The following is a 16,307-nucleotide window of genomic DNA, read 5'->3' as shown; positions in this document are numbered from 1 at the left end:
TTGGTCTGGAGCGTTTTGCTGCAGGCCTTAAGGCCACTACACAATCCCTCAGACCTTGTTTCAACGGGGGCCACCAGCTGCCCTGGTGAAGACTGGGGCAAGAGTTCTGGGTGTCCCTCCATCCTGGGATTAAGGCTAAGCCCTAGAGGAGGTGACTTCAGGGACTGAGGCAGAGGACCTGTCAAGAGATGGAAGAGAACCGATGTGACCCCAAATCAGACAACCCATTGCTAAGAGTCACAAGGAAGTTGTGAAGGAGGCACGTGACTTGGGAGCAGGGGCATCAGGACTGAGAGAGGACTGAGGAGCCGATGTGCTAGTCGAGGGTAGGGGTGGGGCAGGGCCCCGAGTTATGCGGTTATGAACATGTCTTTGCTTGATTTGGTGGTTTGGATGATAAGGGAGACTAGAAGGAAGAGCCCTTTGTTGACCTTGCAGTCGGGAGCACATTGTAATCAAATGGACCGCCATTTTGTCGCTGTGGAAAAATCATGAGAATTTTGTGGTATGAAACAGAAGTTAATTTTGTCCAGCACTAAGTGGTGTTTGGCAATAAGCTCTGTAGCTGGGGTGTAACCCCCTCATAATGGGTCTATTCATTCGGTGTAATAGGATGTCGAGTGAACTTTCCCCCTGGCCATAGAAATAGTGCCCACGGCTGAAACCATTAAGTACCAAGTAACCCACATTCTACAGAGAGAGGCCAACAATTGGTTCGGCTCTCCTCCCCTGCATTCCCATCCCAAGGGCTGGCTGAGAGCTTGAGCAACTGGCTCCCTCCACACCCCTGCTCCCCAGGCCACCAGCAGAGGCGTGGGGGGGGGGGAGTTGGTGGGATACAGCACCTGGGCTGAGGCTTGCCCTTTCTCCCCCAACAACCACCAGAGCGGCAGGTCTCTGGAAGAATCTTTTTTGGAGAATGGAGATTCCTTCAGGAGTGGGGGGTAAGCATCTCACTGCTGGCTGGGGGAGGATGGGCTGCAGAACAGAGAGGAGACACGGTGTGGAGGAGGCCTGGGGAGAAGGCAGTGGTAGTCCCCTGCCCCCAGTGTCCTGTGGCCTGAGAGTGCGAGGAGGACAGTTCTGGCAGCTCCTCACGGTGGAGGACAGAGGGCACAGGGCGAGCCAAAGCTGGGGGCTGTCTGGGCTTCCCAGGCAGCCAGGGGATGCCCGAGGGGCTCTGGTCCCCAGACGAGAATGTGGGGGTGCCGCCTCTCTTGGCCTATAAGAAAACACGGCTGCTGCTTTCTGAGGGGTCGTCAATGATGAAGAAGGCTTGGGGGAAGCGGATCCCCAACCCCAAGGGACCACATCCAGGACAGATCCAAATGTTGTGGAGACCTGGAGCTGATCCAATTTTGAAGGCCCTCTTTAAGAAAAAGAATGCAAAATTGGGTCGACAGGCTTGGAAGCGGCTTGTGCAGGTGAGGAGGGACCACGAAGCTTCCATTTTCTTAGCTTTGTGCTGAGCTCACCCCTGCAGGTGCACGTGGGTGGGGACGGCACCCCCAGGTGGTGTGAGCAGCCTCCGAGCCCAGGTGAGACCAGGGAAGTGTCCCCAGTAGGTGACTAGTGGAGTTTCCTCTGTATGCCCCACTCGAGGAGTGAGGGAGCAGGTGTCCTAGGATCCGATTATGTCCCCATGACCCTTCCCTCCTAACCAAGGAGCCAGAGTTGGAGAAGCAGGGAAAGGGGCAGACATGTACCCCAGGCCCACCCGCAGCCCCAGGTCCCTGACCTGGGTGGTCAGGAGCAGATAGGAGATTGGAGTTCTCACCTGCACCGGCCTTTTGAAGGCACTGATTGGAGAAAGCTATAACATCCGGCCGAGTCACAACTTTAATCATCCGATTACACAGACAATGATTTGAAATCACGCTCTTGCAGAAAACATCCAAGAGGGCCTGAAGCAGGTCTGCCTGGAAGATGGATATCTCCGCGGCCCCCCTGAGAGGCGGCCCAACGCCCAGAGCCTGAACTCCTGACTTTGCTTTCTGATCTCCAGATTTGTCAGACTCGCGGCCTTTGACAGATTCATTTCACGGCTGGGAGCCTGAAAATGGGGTCACCCGAGGATTAAAGATAGAACATGGGGATATGCTTTTTGAATGGCTGGATCAACGTCTGTGTAAGCAGAATGGGTAAACTGTGGGACAGCATGCCCTTCTCTGAGTCCCGGGGCCAAAGGCACAGGCTCCGGGATGGGTTGTAAGGTCAGTGTCGGAGTAGAGGTGACAAAACGGCTGTAGTTTGGAAGGGCGGGTCTCTGGACTGAGAGGCGAGCCCTGCCCTGCAGGGAACCAAAGGATCCCAGATGTCACAACCGTCCTTCCCCTCATTTCTCTACTTCCTTCTGCACCCCGGGAGCAGGGGCACCTCCTGCCCCACCCCAACCTGCTTCTTGAAGTCTAGTCACTTAATTCCGGAAGGTGTCGACAGCTGGCATTGCGCTGAGCTCGGAGAGTCCTTTTCATGAGTCTTGGCTCTGAGGTCGGACTTGGAGGCTCCTCCAGCTTCCAGCCGCTGGGTCAGCACGGGAGTCCAGACGGTTCTGCAAGGCTGTTTGCATTTCCCCCNNGTAACTGGAATTTTCAGCACCAGTCCTAGGGCAGGGAGAGGCGCCCGCTGACTCTTGGTGGAGTCAGGGCTTGGAGGCTGTCTCCTCCCGGTCACTCAGCCTGCGTTCCCTGCCTCCCTCCCAAGCCAGCCTTTTCTTTGTCTCTTTCCTGTTTAACCAGTCCAACCCCCCACCGCACCATCAGCCTTCTGAGGAGTGTGTCACGACACTCTTGACTGCAAAGAACACCACCGAATTCAGTCTGGCCTAAGACAACAACCAGTCACAGCACTCAAACAGCCAATCTGGCTTTAGGCCCGGCGAGGGGCAGACAGTCCAGCAGCATGGCATGGTCTCTGCCCCCCTGCCGACGATGCTCCGCGCCCTGCCCCGGGAACCCCAGAGAAAACAGGCAGCTTCTTCACTTGGCTTCCAGCAGCCTCTAGCACCAAGCCTCTTTGGCCCCTCCTGGGACACCTGCCTGCCCTTGAAGCAGTTCTGGCCACAGAGGGATGCAATGATTGGAGGGGGGAGGTCTGGGGTCAGTTCCACGGGACTGGGGATGCCAGGAAGGCACAGCCACTCATGCCCATCACGAGTCGTCATGTCAGAAACATCAGGCCTGGGGCGGAGGCAGCGGGGCTCCGAGACAAGGGACGACCAATGGGCCGTTCACCTCCTGGTGGCTTGGGGTTGTGGGCCCCATTCCTTCAGTCTTGGGCTCTGGCTCCCCTGGGGCATGGTCACAGAACAGCTCTGCTCCTGTCTTCTTTTCCCTCTCCTGCCTGCGATCCAGGGATGAGGCCACACCACCCTCTTCCAGAGCCTCAGAGCCCCTGGTCTTTTCTAGAAACCTGAAAAGCCTGAGGCTCCCCTGCTTCGTCCACTCAGAGCAGACCCCCTGAGCAGAGTAGTTGCTGGGGGGCTGTGGACTCATCCCTACCCGAAGCCCTCCCAGGAAACGCCAGGTTTGAACGCTGCAGGCAAGGGGGTGTGCGGACCGTCCAGGCCAGAAGGACCACACAGCGTGACATGGAAGAAAGCACACCTTTATTTCGGCCCCCACCCTCCCAGGACCCAACACCGTGGCACACGGCCTGGCGTCCACAGCATGCAGTCCAGAAGATCCCGGTGAACACAGCCCCCGCAGTGCAGCGGCACAGATCCCCCATGGGGGTGCCTGTGGCCCATTGCAGGTGGGGATGGGGAGCAATGCCCAGACCCTGAGGAGCAGCAGAGAAAAGGCGCCGAGTGAGCCCCGGGACGTGATGTGGGGTCCCAGCCATGGGATCGAGGCAGCAGGAGCTGTGGGATGGCCCTGCGTTGGCCACCACTGGTCCTGGCTACAGAGCCGTCCCGAAGGCGAGGGCAGCCCCACGTGCGGCTCCCGGCGCAGGCCAGCGGCAGAGGTAGCGTAAACACGTCTGAAGGTGGGGAGTGCCAAGCCCGGTGCTGGGGGGCAGGAGGTGCCCTGTCGCAGGAACCACAGGGGTGAGCAGGGGAAGGGGACCAGAGGCAGAGGGGAGCGGGGCTCTAGGACACTGACTGGGCCCAGGAAGGAAGGTTCCACAGAAATGGGGGAGCTGCAGGGACGGGCAGGCAGGGAGGAACTGTGGGCGGAGAGCGGAGACCCCTGAGACCCTGGGAGAGGCAGGGTCGGAGAAGGGAGCAGAGGGGCAGAGAGCAGACTGCGCCTCGACCTTCCCACCCATCTCCCACCGGCTCTGTGGCTTGGGGCTGGGCCTCTGCTTCTCTGGCTCTCTCTTGACCATTACAGGCTCCTCCCAGTCCCAGTCACGTCTGGTCTCCGGACAAAGCAGAGGTGAAGGTGGGAAGGGACCTGCTCAGCCCTGCTGCCTCCACCTCTACCCCAAACGGGGCTGGGGCCCCAGCTCCTCCTCCTCTGGGACTTCCTGCCCCAGCCTGCCTATGCTAGTCTCCTTGCACGTAATCCAGTGATCCCGGGTCAACTCTGCCTGGAGGCTCCCCTGAATCACAGGCCCTCCTCACAGGTGGGATGGAAGGAGCCAGAAAGGGTGGGAGTGGGGCATTCTGGGAGGGGGGGAGTGGGGAGGTGCTGGGAAGAGACAGGGGAGGGAGGGCTCGGGTCACAGTGTCAGGCCCAGTGCCAGCAAGGCGGTCTGCCCTCAATCCCCGGGATGCAAGTACAGAGAAAATCTGGAGAGATATTTAAGAATGTATATAATTTTTAAAATACTGTGTGTGCACGCACGCGCGCATATCAGGGTTTAAAAAAAATATCTTTAACTCATCATCTCCAAACTCCGTTAGAAATGTTTTTAAAATTGCGCTAAATTCCTCACTCTAGCAACACCACCTCAAGTAACCAGAAGCTGCAGATGCTAGATTGCTGATTTCTTACACATTCGTTCTCAACCTTTAGGAAGGGGCGGGAGGACCACGGAGCTTATGGATTTCAGAAGCCGGGCCAGACCGTCTCCAGGAGCTCCAGGAATCCCATCAGCAGCTGCTCCGGGAGGCCTCGGCTCAGGTGCCTGCAGGCGCCAGACCGTAAGGAAGGGCGTCCAGAAAATCTAGGGGCGTCCAGAAAATCTAAGTGTCTTGGAGCCTGGGGGAGGGGTGGGAACCACAGAATGGCAGAGCGAAGCCCTAACATTTCTAAATGTTAGCTCAAACAGAAACTACCCCAGAGCCCAAACAAAGCAAGTCTAGGGGCGGGATTCTATGAAATCTTAGAGATTCTTAGGATCACGTAGTGACACGATTGGCCAACGTTCAAGTGCACAGAAACACTGGGAGGGCGCTCGTTAAAATGCCCTTGCTGGTTCGCTTCCGGTCTGGGCCCCAGAGTCTAGAACAGCATTTCTAACAAGCTCCCAGGTCGTGGGGCTGCTACTGGCCCACTGACCCCACTCTGCGCTGCGAGGATTTAGTTCGTCCTTCCACCCAGACGTTCTCTCTGACTGCTATGTCTCCGGCTCATGATGTTGCTGCTTGCTCACCTCCAGGGACAGGACGCTCACTACCTAAGATGGCATTCTGGGCGCATGCTACTAACTTCTGCCGGGGTCTGCAGCCATCACGGTTCCACAAAAGCAACTTCAGCTGGCCCATCGGGGAGGGCTGGTGGTTGATACTTGTTGGAAAGATCCAAGCAGAGAGCATAGGATGTTCGGTCCCACCAGCCTCCTCAGCGGTGCCCAGTGAAGCAGGGAATACTACGATTTTTTGCGTGCTCTGGTTAGTAAAGGTGTGGTGCAGCCTGTTTCCCTTCCTTTCCCCAAAGCCTTGAAGCCAGCTTTTTTCTGCACTTGGGCAAGTCACGGTTGTGCCCGCGGGAGGAGCCGGTTTCTGACTGGTGGGCAGGGGAGGGATGAAGGGAGGGATGCTGGAAGCTGAACAGAGGCTAACCCTCAGGCCACGAGACAACCCTGCTCTGGAGGAACAGGAGGTCCCCTCCACCCACCTCTGGGGTCGGGAGGGTCCCAGACCCTCCTTTCTGGGACCTCGGGAGGCCCTGGAGAGTGGGGAATCCCCACCCCAATCTCTCCTGATGGGCTCAGTCACTGGGAGTGGAGACCGCAAGCCCAGTGGCCCATATCCCTAGGCCAACCACAATGACGCTTAGGGGTCAGAGCAAGGAAGTGTGGAAACCACCTAGGCCACTCCTTATTTCACCATGGAGGTGGAACCCAAGCCCAGAGAGTGCATGAGACTTTCCCAAGGTCACATAGTGGGTTTGCAACCAGCTCCTGTAAAGGCCCGGAATCCTTTGAGGCAGAGCTGGCTAGAAGCCACTGGTATTAGCCAGACTTTTGGTCACCTATAGCAGCAACTTTCAGGAAAAGGACCTTCCAGAATACTCCTGAGAGAAAGAGGAGTGTGTCAGAGGGAAATCGTGGAAAGGGGCCGGGGGGGAGGGGGGGAGTTCACCTAGGAAGGGGAGGGTTATGGATCAAAGTTTCCTCAAGGAAGGTAGAGGGCGGGGCTTCTGCCCTAACAGAACTCTAGAGACAGTATTCATCGTGTCCTCTGCTGAATGGTGCTGTCTAGAGTTCTGTCTCTTGTGCAGTGCACAGCCTGTGCAACCTGGCAGGGAGGCCTGGTTAATGCAGTGGGGGATCAGAGGAGAGGTCTCAGGTCATGTGTACAGGGGTTCTCAAGTCTGGATTCCTGGATCACTCCAGGCCCACTGAACTAGAATCCTCGCAGCTGATCTTCCCTCCCAGGGAAAATCCCTGGGTTTAAGAATGAGCCTGGGCTAACTCTGTCAGACAGGGATGGGGATACCCGTATCAGCAGGTGGGAAGTTCAGCAGGCAGGGCTAGGCCCTAAGGCTGGGGAAGAGGTGCCCGTTCCCCAGAAAGCATCTCCCAGAGGTGGGTAATCTCCCACCCCGGAGTTGGAGGAGAGACTGGCAGCTGGGCTTGGGAGCAGAGGGGCACCACCTGTGCCGGCTGGGCCTCACTTTCCCGAGAACTGGCCCGGCCTCGCCTTCTCCAGCTTCTGGCGCCGATCGAGGGGGATCTCCTGCAGGCTGATGCCGTGGTTGCTGGCCCTGCGGGAGAGAGGGCAGCAGGTTCACGGAGGGTGAGTGGGAGGGCGGGGACAGGGAGACAGGCAGGAGACAGGGAGAATGCGTGAAGGGGGCGGGAGGCTGGCTCCTCACCCCGGTTGCAGGTCGGGTGGTTTGGGGATGGGCTTGTTGAAGCCGTGTCTGCCCACCAGCCAGTACGTGTCTTCTGCGCCCTTGCCCTGGGGAAACACGGGGGAGGGGAGCGCTTAGGCGGCTGGGGGGAGGGCGGGTGGATCCAGAAGTCTGAGCGGAACACAGCCCGGTCCCAGGACGGGGCGGGGCCTAGCCTCACCTTCAGCTCCGTGCGCCCTCGCACCTCCGTCTGGAAGCCCTCGTCCAGAGCGCGGAGAATCCGCACGGTGCTCATGTTCACGTGGATACGGTAAGCTGGGATGACAGGGGACGCGGGGATTTCGGGACTCCCCTCCTGCGGCGCCCCCCAGCCATTCCCCCAATGCTCCGTGAGTAGCTCCCCCCAGCTCCGCCCACCTCCGCCCCACTCACGCAGCCCCGTGGACTCCATGCGCGAGGCGGTGTTGACCGTGTCCCCAAACAGGCAGTACCGCGGCATGGTGAGGCCCACCACGCCCGCCACGCACGGGCCTGCGAAGACGCGCAGGGTGGGTGGCCGGGGTCTGGGTTGCGACTGGCCGTGCCAGCGGCTGGGTGGCACCTAGCACCTTGGGGGACGCTGGCATCCCATCATCTCCACCAGCTTCCCAAGGCAACACTCTCAAGGGTACCTCTCAATCACAACGGTGCCTGGCAGGCGAAAGTGGCTTCAAGACAAGTCCCCCCACCGCCACCCCCACTCCGTGAGTTGGCATCCTGTCTCGGGAATGTGGAGCCGGGCCCTGGCTGGGGGGACTCGCAAGGGGGCGCGGGAGTTACCCGAGTGCAGGCCGATGCGGATGCGCACCGGCACCTCGGGCATGTGGCGCATTCGGAAGGAGCCCACGGCGCTGAGGATGTCCAGAGCCATGTTGGCGATCTCGGCGGCGTGTCTCTGCCCGTTCCGCTGGGGCAGCCCCGAGGCCACCATGTAGGCGTCCCCAATCGTCTCTACCTGAAGGAAGGGGTCGTGCGGATTCAGTATTGAGCAACCCCCCCCCCCAAGCCATTGTCCCTTGTCAGGGGACCTCAACGGGGGTTAGTGCAGGAATTGGGGGAGGCCTCCAACCTGGGGGGCTGGCAGAAAGGGCAGAGGGCTGCGAAAGGCGGGCAGGTGGCCTGGGGGCTGGTGAAGCTGCAGGACGCCTTGCCCCCCGCGCACCCCACCTTGTAGACGTCGTGGGAGCCGATGATGGCGTCGAAGAGCGTGTAGAGGTCGTTGAGCAGGTCCACCACCTCGATGGGCTCGCTCATGGCGGAGATGGTGGTGAAGCCCACGATGTCGCTGAAGTACAGCGACACCTCCTCAAAGTACTCGGGCTCCACGGGTGTCCCCATCTTCAGGGCCTCGGCCACAGAACTAGGGATGGCGGGCGGCGGGGTTACGCGGAGGCGGCAAGGGACTGGCCGCTTGCGCGCCGCGCTCCTCCCCCACCCCTCCCCACGCGCACGCGCACGCACGGAGGCAGCATCTGCGTGAGCAGCCGGTCAGTCTTCTGCTTCTCCAGCTCCAGCTCCTCCGTGCGCTCCCGGATCAGGTCCTCCAGGTTACTGGAGTACTGCTCCAGCATCCTCAGCATCGAATCGATGATGTTGGTTTTCCGGCCCTTGTTGATGCTTTTGAACTAGCGGGAGGAGGAAGCTGGTGGGACCCGGGCTGCCGTGACCTTTGTGTGCGGCCATCTGGTGCCCGATCCCCCCACCCCTCGCCGTTCATCTTTTACTCATCAACCACCCCCTACCCCCGGGGATGCCAGGCCCTGTGTTTTCACACATTATCAGGAGGCATACGGGAAATGGGGGGTCCCAGACCTCAGCTACTCCCAGCTAGTGATTGACAAGACACGGGGCCCTGCCCAGCGTTTGGCTCCCAGGCCACATTGTACCAAGCAATTCAAATGTTATTTGAATTCAATCAAACATTTCTCCCACCCAGAGCTCTGTCTCCTGCTCCAAAGGCCTCCACAGCCCCTGTTCTAACTCGGCCCCTCACCTAATCCCAGTCCTCAGGCTACCCCTTTGGGAGATAGCCTGGAGATCAGAGATCCTGCTAGCCTGCCTTCCGGAAGCCTCCCCAGGTCGCCGACATGTGGCCAGCCCAGCCCTCGCCCAATACCAGCGCCTGACCTGGTCGAAGGTGCGGTCCAGAGAGGGCCGGAGGTCTGGCTGCTCCGCCCAGCACCGCTTCATCAGCTGGATGCACTCCGCGGGCGCCTGGTCCATGGACACGGAGGGCCGACACAGTGGAGGGGGGCTACGCACCCTCTGCACCACTTCTGGAGGCATGAGGGGGCCAAGAGAAGCCACCTCTGACTCTGGCCTGCTGTCGAAGCCCAAGATGGGGAGACTGGAATGGGGGTTCTTTAAATCAGAGCTTCGGTAGGTAGGGAGGGGGCTGCGGGAGCAACAAGAGGGTCTTGAACCCCGGGGGGCCAGGGGGCAGTAAGAGGTGATAAGCAGAGCCCAAGAGCTGTTGCATGTAAGAAGAGGGAGGGTTGGGGTGATCAACGATCCGGACCAGATCCGACTGCTCTTCGCCCCCTTCTCCCAACACTGCTGCCTCCCTGGGGCCCCCAAGAACCAGAGAGGAGCCTGCTTCCTCAGTTGGAGGGGCAGGTTGGGTCCAGGACCAGGACAGAGGCCATCACGGAAGCCTGGGCTTCTAAGAGCTGCCCCGTCCATCCCCATGCTTGGCTCTCCACTGCCCTGACGCTTCAGAACCACGTAAGGGAGGCCCACGTAATTAAGCCTCAGCTCCTGGCTTTCAGGAAAAGAGGCTTTCAGGGTCAGCCAACAGCAGGCTGCCTTTCTAGCCCAAAGGCCCACGCGAGGGGCGGCGTACCCTCGGCACTCAGCTCCAGCATGGCGTAGGGGGCGCTGCGACACACGACCTCCTGCATGATGATGCCCAGGCTGAAGACGTCGCCGGCCAGCGTCCCCCTGCGCTCCAGGGCCGGGTCCCGAAGCAGCTCCGGGGCTGTCCACAGCTGGTCTGGGGTCGGGGAAGAAGGCGTGGGCATGCGGAGGGCCTTGGGGGCTCTGGGGACAGACCCCCATCCTAACCTGAAAGGCCAGGCTCACATCCACTCGCCAACTCCCAGCCCCGCTGCCTGCAGCTACCCCCCTCCCCCGGAAAAACTACCAGAAAACCAACGCGGGTCTCAGAGAAAGCGGGGTCCTCGCAAATAGGCTCCGCCCTTTAGACCAAGCGGAGCTCAGAGGAGACTCCGCCCCTCAGGCACAAGCCACGCCCTCAGCCAGCCCCCGCCTCCCCAGTCACAGAGCCCACCCTTCTCATTTCAGAAGTCCCAAGACCTTGTTCGTGGCAGGAGCCACGTCCAGTGGCGGTGGAATGGAGAGCATGCGAAGGCGGAGGGAGGGGTGGAGGGAGCCTGGAAATAATGGGAATCCTGGGGTACGCGCTTCCGCGCGCGGGAGGCAGCCCGGAATCCTACCCTCGGCGCTGGGAGGCTCCACCAACACCCTCTGCGCTTCCAGCAGTCGCCCGTGGCCGTGGTCCGTGACTTTAAGCACGAACCTCCCGTCCACCACGCAGTTCCGTGACTTCAGTCGCCCGTGGGCCACGCCTCGATGGTGCAGATACCTCATTCCCTGGAGGGGTGCGAGGCGAGGAGGCCTCAGCCCCGCGGCTCCCTGCCCTGTCCTCGCCTCCACGCCCGCACCCCACACACCTTGATGAGGTCCAGCAGGAGGGAGGACTTGAACATCCAGTCCAGCTTGATGTCCCTCTGCGCGAGGAGGTCGTGGAGGGAGCCCCGGGTGCAGTGCTCTGAGACCACAGCCAGCATGCCTTCCCCCGTGGCCGCCGAGCCCCCTGAGCCCCCACCAAGGAAGAGCCCCAGGTAGAGGGCCACGTTCTCGTGCCGGAGCTCCCGGAGCTGGAGGGAGAAAGTGAACGGGCATTTTCCGCCCTGGAAGCAACGTGGGGAGGAGACCCGTCATTCAGGCCTGTGTCTGAGTGTCCCAACTAGGATGATGGGCTAAGAATGGTCCCTGGGGCATGGAGAGGGGCTTGCTTCCACAGATCTCCCCCCCCCCCCGGAAGGCACGGGAGAGTCAAAGGATGCTGTTCAGATGCTGAGCAGACTTGAGCTTCAAGTTAGGACTGAAAAGACAACCTTGCTGGGGAACCAGGACCCACGCAGGCTCTGACCGATTAGCCGTGAGATTTTGAGCTGCCCGGCTTTAGAGGAAACACTCCATGGAGAAGCCCCCCCCCCCTTCTGGTGTAACAGCCCTTGCAGAGAGAACCAGAAAGAAACCTCTCTGCTTTCAAAGAAAACACCAGAACTGGCTGTGCCGGCGATGGCCCTGGGCTGCTTTGCTTGGTTCTGACACTGCGTCAGAAACGTCTGAGACTCCCAGCCTCACCAGGTTAGGGAGGAAGGGACTGAGCAGCCAAGCTATGGTCCCAGAGGAGGACAGGGCACCCCCCCCCCCAAGTCTGGGCAGGCTGGGAAAACAGGTGCTAGCGGGCAACAGCTGTCCTTTCTAGCTTTCCTCCTGTCCAGGAGGGGACTTCCTTTCATCTGAGATGCCTGTTATTTTTTTTTAAAGATTTTATTTATTTATTTGACAGACATAGAGACAGCCAGCGAGAGAGGGAACACAAGCAGGGGGAGTGGGAGAGGAAGAAGCAGGCTCATAGCAGAGGAGCCTGATGTGGGGCTCGATCCCACAACGCCAGGATCACGCCCTGAGCCGAAGGCAGCCGCTTAAGCGCTGTGCCACCCAGGCGCCCCTGAGATGCCTGTTATTAAATGATGATTTAGCCGGTTGACCCTAAGTCATTCTGCAGCTGTGGCCAAGAGCGTCTGCGGAGGCCTCAGGGAAGGAGGCCAGGACGGGCTGCATGATGTAAGGGGGGCCTTGAGGGGGAAGGACCAGAATAAGCCGGTCTACAGCCTGCCTGCCTGTTCCTCCTGCACCCAGTATGCCTTAACTAGGCCATTCTGCGAAAGCCGCTCAACAAAACTGGGAAGCCCTTTTTAACTTTCTGTCATTCACTCGACAAACATTCATTACATCTCTCTAACGTTCCAAACGGTGTGCTGGGTGCCAAATATGCAATGACGGGCCAAGGGAAACCCTCGCTTAGCTTACAGAGCAGTGAGGGAGGCAGATAGGAAATACGCCAGAGGGGCGCCTGGGAGGCTCAGATGGTGGAGCGTCTGCGTCTTGGTTTTGGCTCAGGTCATGATCTCATGGTCATGGATCGAGCCCTGTGTCGGGCTCCACGCTTGGCGGGGAGTCTGCTTGAGATTCTCTCTCCCTCTCTCTCTGCCCCTCCCCCTTCTCTAAAATAAATAAATAAACCTTAAAAAAATACGCAAGCCCACCCTGAACCTAACAGGATAAGCACACCAAAAGAAAGAACTAGTATTATGAAAGAGCATGAGGAGGGTTCACTCTCACCTTGGAGAAGGCTGTCTTGGTTGCTGGGCGGATGGCTATGTGCTGATCCCCAGGGAATTTCTTCAGCCAAACCCAGTCTCCCTGGAGGAGAGACGGGAGTAGTGACCTCAGTTTCTTTCTTTCTTTCTTTCTTTCTTTCTTTCTTTCTTTCTTTCTTTCTTTCTTTCTTTCTCTTTCTTTCTTTCTTTCTCTTTTCCTTTGTGTGAACTCAGTTTCTTAAAACCCCATGAGGTGAGGAGCCCTAGGGCCCCACATTTCCACTGGCCCCCTGCTCCAGACACATCCTCCCTGTGACACTGAGTGTCAGGAGTGAGGGGCTTGAGGTCTGCCGGTCCACTTCGCAGCTAGCCGGGAGGGAGCCCCCCCCCACCTTGCATGGCTGTCTTCAGCCCCTCCGCTGTGCTCGCCAACAGGCCATTATCACCACATATGTCACTGAAACCACAGCCCTCGGCACCCTCTGTTGCCATGAGCGAGCACTGTGCTAGGAGTCAGGAGTCTGGGTAGATCAGGCTTATTACAGATGAACTGCAAAGGACAGGCAGTTCCCCTCCAGGCTCTGAGCCTCCCTGTCCTCAGCTGTTGGTCGGGCTGGTTCACGGACATGCAGCCCGTGCCGTCCCCCTGGGTGCTATGCTCAGAAGCGCCCGTGCTTGGTTCAGTGATCTGCTTTGTCACCCTGAATGAACAAGGAGCCCTTCAGTTTTATTTTGCCTCAGATTTTGCAATCTATGTGGCTGGCCTCGTCTGTTGTAAGGGATTTGGACTGGAGGGGAGTCCTGGTGGTTAGATGTTGACCTCTAAAGAGCATTTGGAAATAGATATGAGACATGTTTCATCGTCACCAGAACTGGGAGCTGTGTTTAGTGGACGGGACAAGAGACACCAACCATTCCTCAAGGCACAGGGCAGTCCTTTACAAATGACTAATAGCTTGCCCCTGATGGCAATAACGCTCAGCCCGTGGTGGCCTCTAGGTGAAAGGGTAGGAGCCTCTGCAGTCCCTGTGTGACCTGACACTTGGGAGCTCTAAATCTCCACCCCACTCTCTTGATGAGCTGAGCTCCCTCAGCTCACTCTGTCTGTTCAGTTTCGCCCCCTTCCCACCACGTTCAGACTGACTGACCCATAGTTAAGACCCTAATGCCCTTTGGTGACTTTTTTTTCCCCCCTCTAAGGCGTGCTGTTCCCGAGTCCGAGCTGAACTGGGCAGCAATGCTGGGTGGGGCCAGGACGTGGGTCTGTCTTGAGTCGGGAATAGCCTGGTCTGGAAACTCCCCAAACCCAACAATCCAGGTCCTGGAAATGTCTTTTTTTGTGACCATGAGACCACATCCCAGTGCCCCTCTGCCCCAACCTTTCCGGGGAGGTCCATACCCTCCGGTAACCTGCAGTCTTGGATCGCTGAGGGGACAGGGGTGCCCAACAGGGCAGGGGATGGCTTCAGGGCTCACACCAGGCTGCATGGTCCCAGTACACCCCTAGCCCCCCAGTCAGGCTTCCAGCCTCTGAGCCACTGGGATTGCCCTTTGAGGAGCTGTCGTCTGGATAAAAGCTAAGGTGAAATCCTGGGGCAGGAAGGATTCCCAGATGCTTCCCTTTGGGGAACCCATGACCTCTTCCTAGAGCCCATTCTGGGCTCCTATCACCATTTCCGGAGTCTGCAGGATACGACACAACTCCAGGCAGAGAGCTGGGCCCGCTGGGGGCGAGGCTCACCTCATAGAGGCCAATGTTGCCGCCGTCCGATGGCTGGCTGGGGACACTGCGGACGTCTGACGTGCTGCGGGCGGCCAGACTCGATCGGCTCCCCTGGACCACCTGGAAGGTAGAGGTCAATGCAAGGGGTCAAAATAGACTGTGGGGTCAGAGTCCTGGGTGGAGGTCAGGCTAAGTTCTCGGGATTACAGAGGAGAGGGGAAGAACTCTTCATTAGGGAAGGTGATAATGACATTACTTCCCAATCGCCCTGCACTTTACAGTTTTCAAAACAAGCTGGTTTTCTTGAAGCTTCACGCTGTCCCAGGAAAGCCGTGGGGACAGGGGCTGTTACTCTCATCACACACCCCCAGAGGTCAGACCCGGGAGGGAGCCAGGGCAGGAAGCAGGCCTTCCCTGGTGGGGGCTGAGGTGAGGGCTGGCCCAGGGAGCGGGACAGATATACAAGGAAGGACACGCGGAGAGCGGGCTCCCTGCCAGAGATCCCCGCCTCCTTGCCTCCCCCACCTTTCTGGCGCTGCCCCCTTGTGGGTGGAGAAAGGTGATATCGTCCAGAGTCAGGATGATCTTGTTGGGGCCAGAGACCATTTGGATGTGAAGTAGCCGATGCCTGGGAGAGAAAGGATGTCATCTGCTCAAAGGGGACCCAAGTCCATGAGCGGAGACCCACAGGGGATAATGTTGGCTCAGGGGAGAGCAGCCATCCCCAAACCAAACACCCTCTGCTCCTCCAGCCCTTGGGGCACCTCCCCCTCCCCTAGTCCTCCTTTTCTCTAGTCTTGAGTGGACCCAGCCTGCAGTCCTTGTTGCCCAGATGCCACTCTGGGAGGTGGAGAGCCGAGCCCATCCCCCACTATCTCAGGGCCATACTCACCTCACGTAATGGGCCAGGAAGGCCCCCATCAGCCCCATGCCAACCACCAGGAGGAAGCCGGTGAAGACGAGGCCGGGCTCCACGCCTGGAGAGGCAGTGAGAGGAGGGACGCTGAGGACCCCGCGGCCAGAGGGAGGCACCCTGTCTAACGAGGTGTGCGGTCCTGTGAGATCCTGCAGGCTCTAGCAAAGGTGGATGGGAGCCCAGAAGAAGGTCTAGGGAAAGACCATGAAGGTCTAGGGAAAGACCATGGGTTCTGCGGAGGGGAGCCTCTGGGAATGCTAGAAACGTTCCAAGAGGGCTTTGGGGGCTTGGCCAGAGAGAGGTTCCGCACAAGCCAGGGGTCTGAGGAGGACCTGGAAGGAGTTACGGGAGGAGAGTTCACTCTCTTTCACCACTTTGTGGAGGGTCCGTGCTGACCGTTTCAGCGGGGGCGGGGGTGCTCGCCCTCACCTCCGTTGCAGATGCTGTCTGGCTCGAACCAGCACGAGGGGTCGGGCCCAGGTGCTCCTCCCCCTCTAGGGAAATGCACCGGGGTCCCAGCGGAGCGGAGGGAGCCCCGGGTGGGGTCCAGCACGTATGTGGCGAAGAAGCGGTCCCCCGCTGCATCCGTGTCCAGCAGCACAAACAGGGGCTCCTCGGCTCCCCCCAGTGACCCGCAGAAGCCGGGCACCCGGGAGTCCTGCATGTGGCGGGCCACCGCCGCTCCGGACACCCAGCCGCCCCCTGCGGCCGCCCGCGCCCGGGCCACGCCGCCCGCCAGCAGGAAGACCGCATCGTAGATGGTGCCGAAGAGTGGGGACACCTGCGGAAGGAGAGGGCGGGCCCAGGGTTTGGGGTCAGCGCCCACACACAGACGCGGGCTGACTGGTCCACCTAGCCTTTCTCTGCTTCTTTCAGGCCCTCAAGCCCAGCGAGTATAGACTGTTCACACCTCGTTAGTGCTTCCCCGCGTCCCTCGGTGCTCCCTCCTCCTCTCTCCCCATTGGCTCTCTCCTCTTTTCCTCTCTCCCCATTGGCGAGAGCTCTCTCTCTCTCTCTCTCTCTCTCTC

The 16,307-nt window shown here is 59.4% G+C and overlaps 1 protein-coding gene across 1 annotated transcript in view; it reads right to left on the bottom strand.

Annotated features, from left to right (window-relative positions):
- Nucleotides 1–6,613: 6,613 nt before the first annotated feature.
- Nucleotides 6,614–16,307, bottom strand: part of GUCY2D (guanylate cyclase 2D, retinal) — a 14,405-nt gene continuing 4,711 nt past the window's right edge. Inside the window, exons 6-18 of the mRNA XM_040628219.1 lie at nucleotides 14,382–14,483; nucleotides 12,663–12,743; nucleotides 10,919–11,125; nucleotides 10,682–10,838; nucleotides 10,069–10,218; nucleotides 9,354–9,502; nucleotides 8,688–8,851; nucleotides 8,394–8,586; nucleotides 8,007–8,181; nucleotides 7,620–7,718; nucleotides 7,408–7,502; nucleotides 7,209–7,294; nucleotides 6,614–7,097 (exon numbers count right to left, since the gene is read on the bottom strand). Coding sequence (XP_040484153.1) covers nucleotides 7,004–7,097; nucleotides 7,209–7,294; nucleotides 7,408–7,502; nucleotides 7,620–7,718; nucleotides 8,007–8,181; nucleotides 8,394–8,586; nucleotides 8,688–8,851; nucleotides 9,354–9,502; nucleotides 10,069–10,218; nucleotides 10,682–10,838; nucleotides 10,919–11,125; nucleotides 12,663–12,743; nucleotides 14,382–14,483 — 1,752 coding nt within the window. The 3' untranslated portion in view covers nucleotides 6,614–7,003. The remainder of the gene's footprint in view (nucleotides 7,098–7,208; nucleotides 7,295–7,407; nucleotides 7,503–7,619; nucleotides 7,719–8,006; nucleotides 8,182–8,393; nucleotides 8,587–8,687; nucleotides 8,852–9,353; nucleotides 9,503–10,068; nucleotides 10,219–10,681; nucleotides 10,839–10,918; nucleotides 11,126–12,662; nucleotides 12,744–14,381; nucleotides 14,484–16,307) is intronic.

This window comes from Ursus maritimus, unplaced genomic scaffold, assembly GCF_017311325.1.
Source record: "Ursus maritimus isolate PB19 unplaced genomic scaffold, ASM1731132v1 scaffold_14, whole genome shotgun sequence".
In the NCBI taxonomy this organism is placed as follows: domain Eukaryota; kingdom Metazoa; phylum Chordata; class Mammalia; order Carnivora; family Ursidae; genus Ursus; species Ursus maritimus.
The sequence above is the reverse complement of the archived record's forward strand: the minus strand, read 5'-3'. Positions and strand labels throughout refer to the sequence as shown.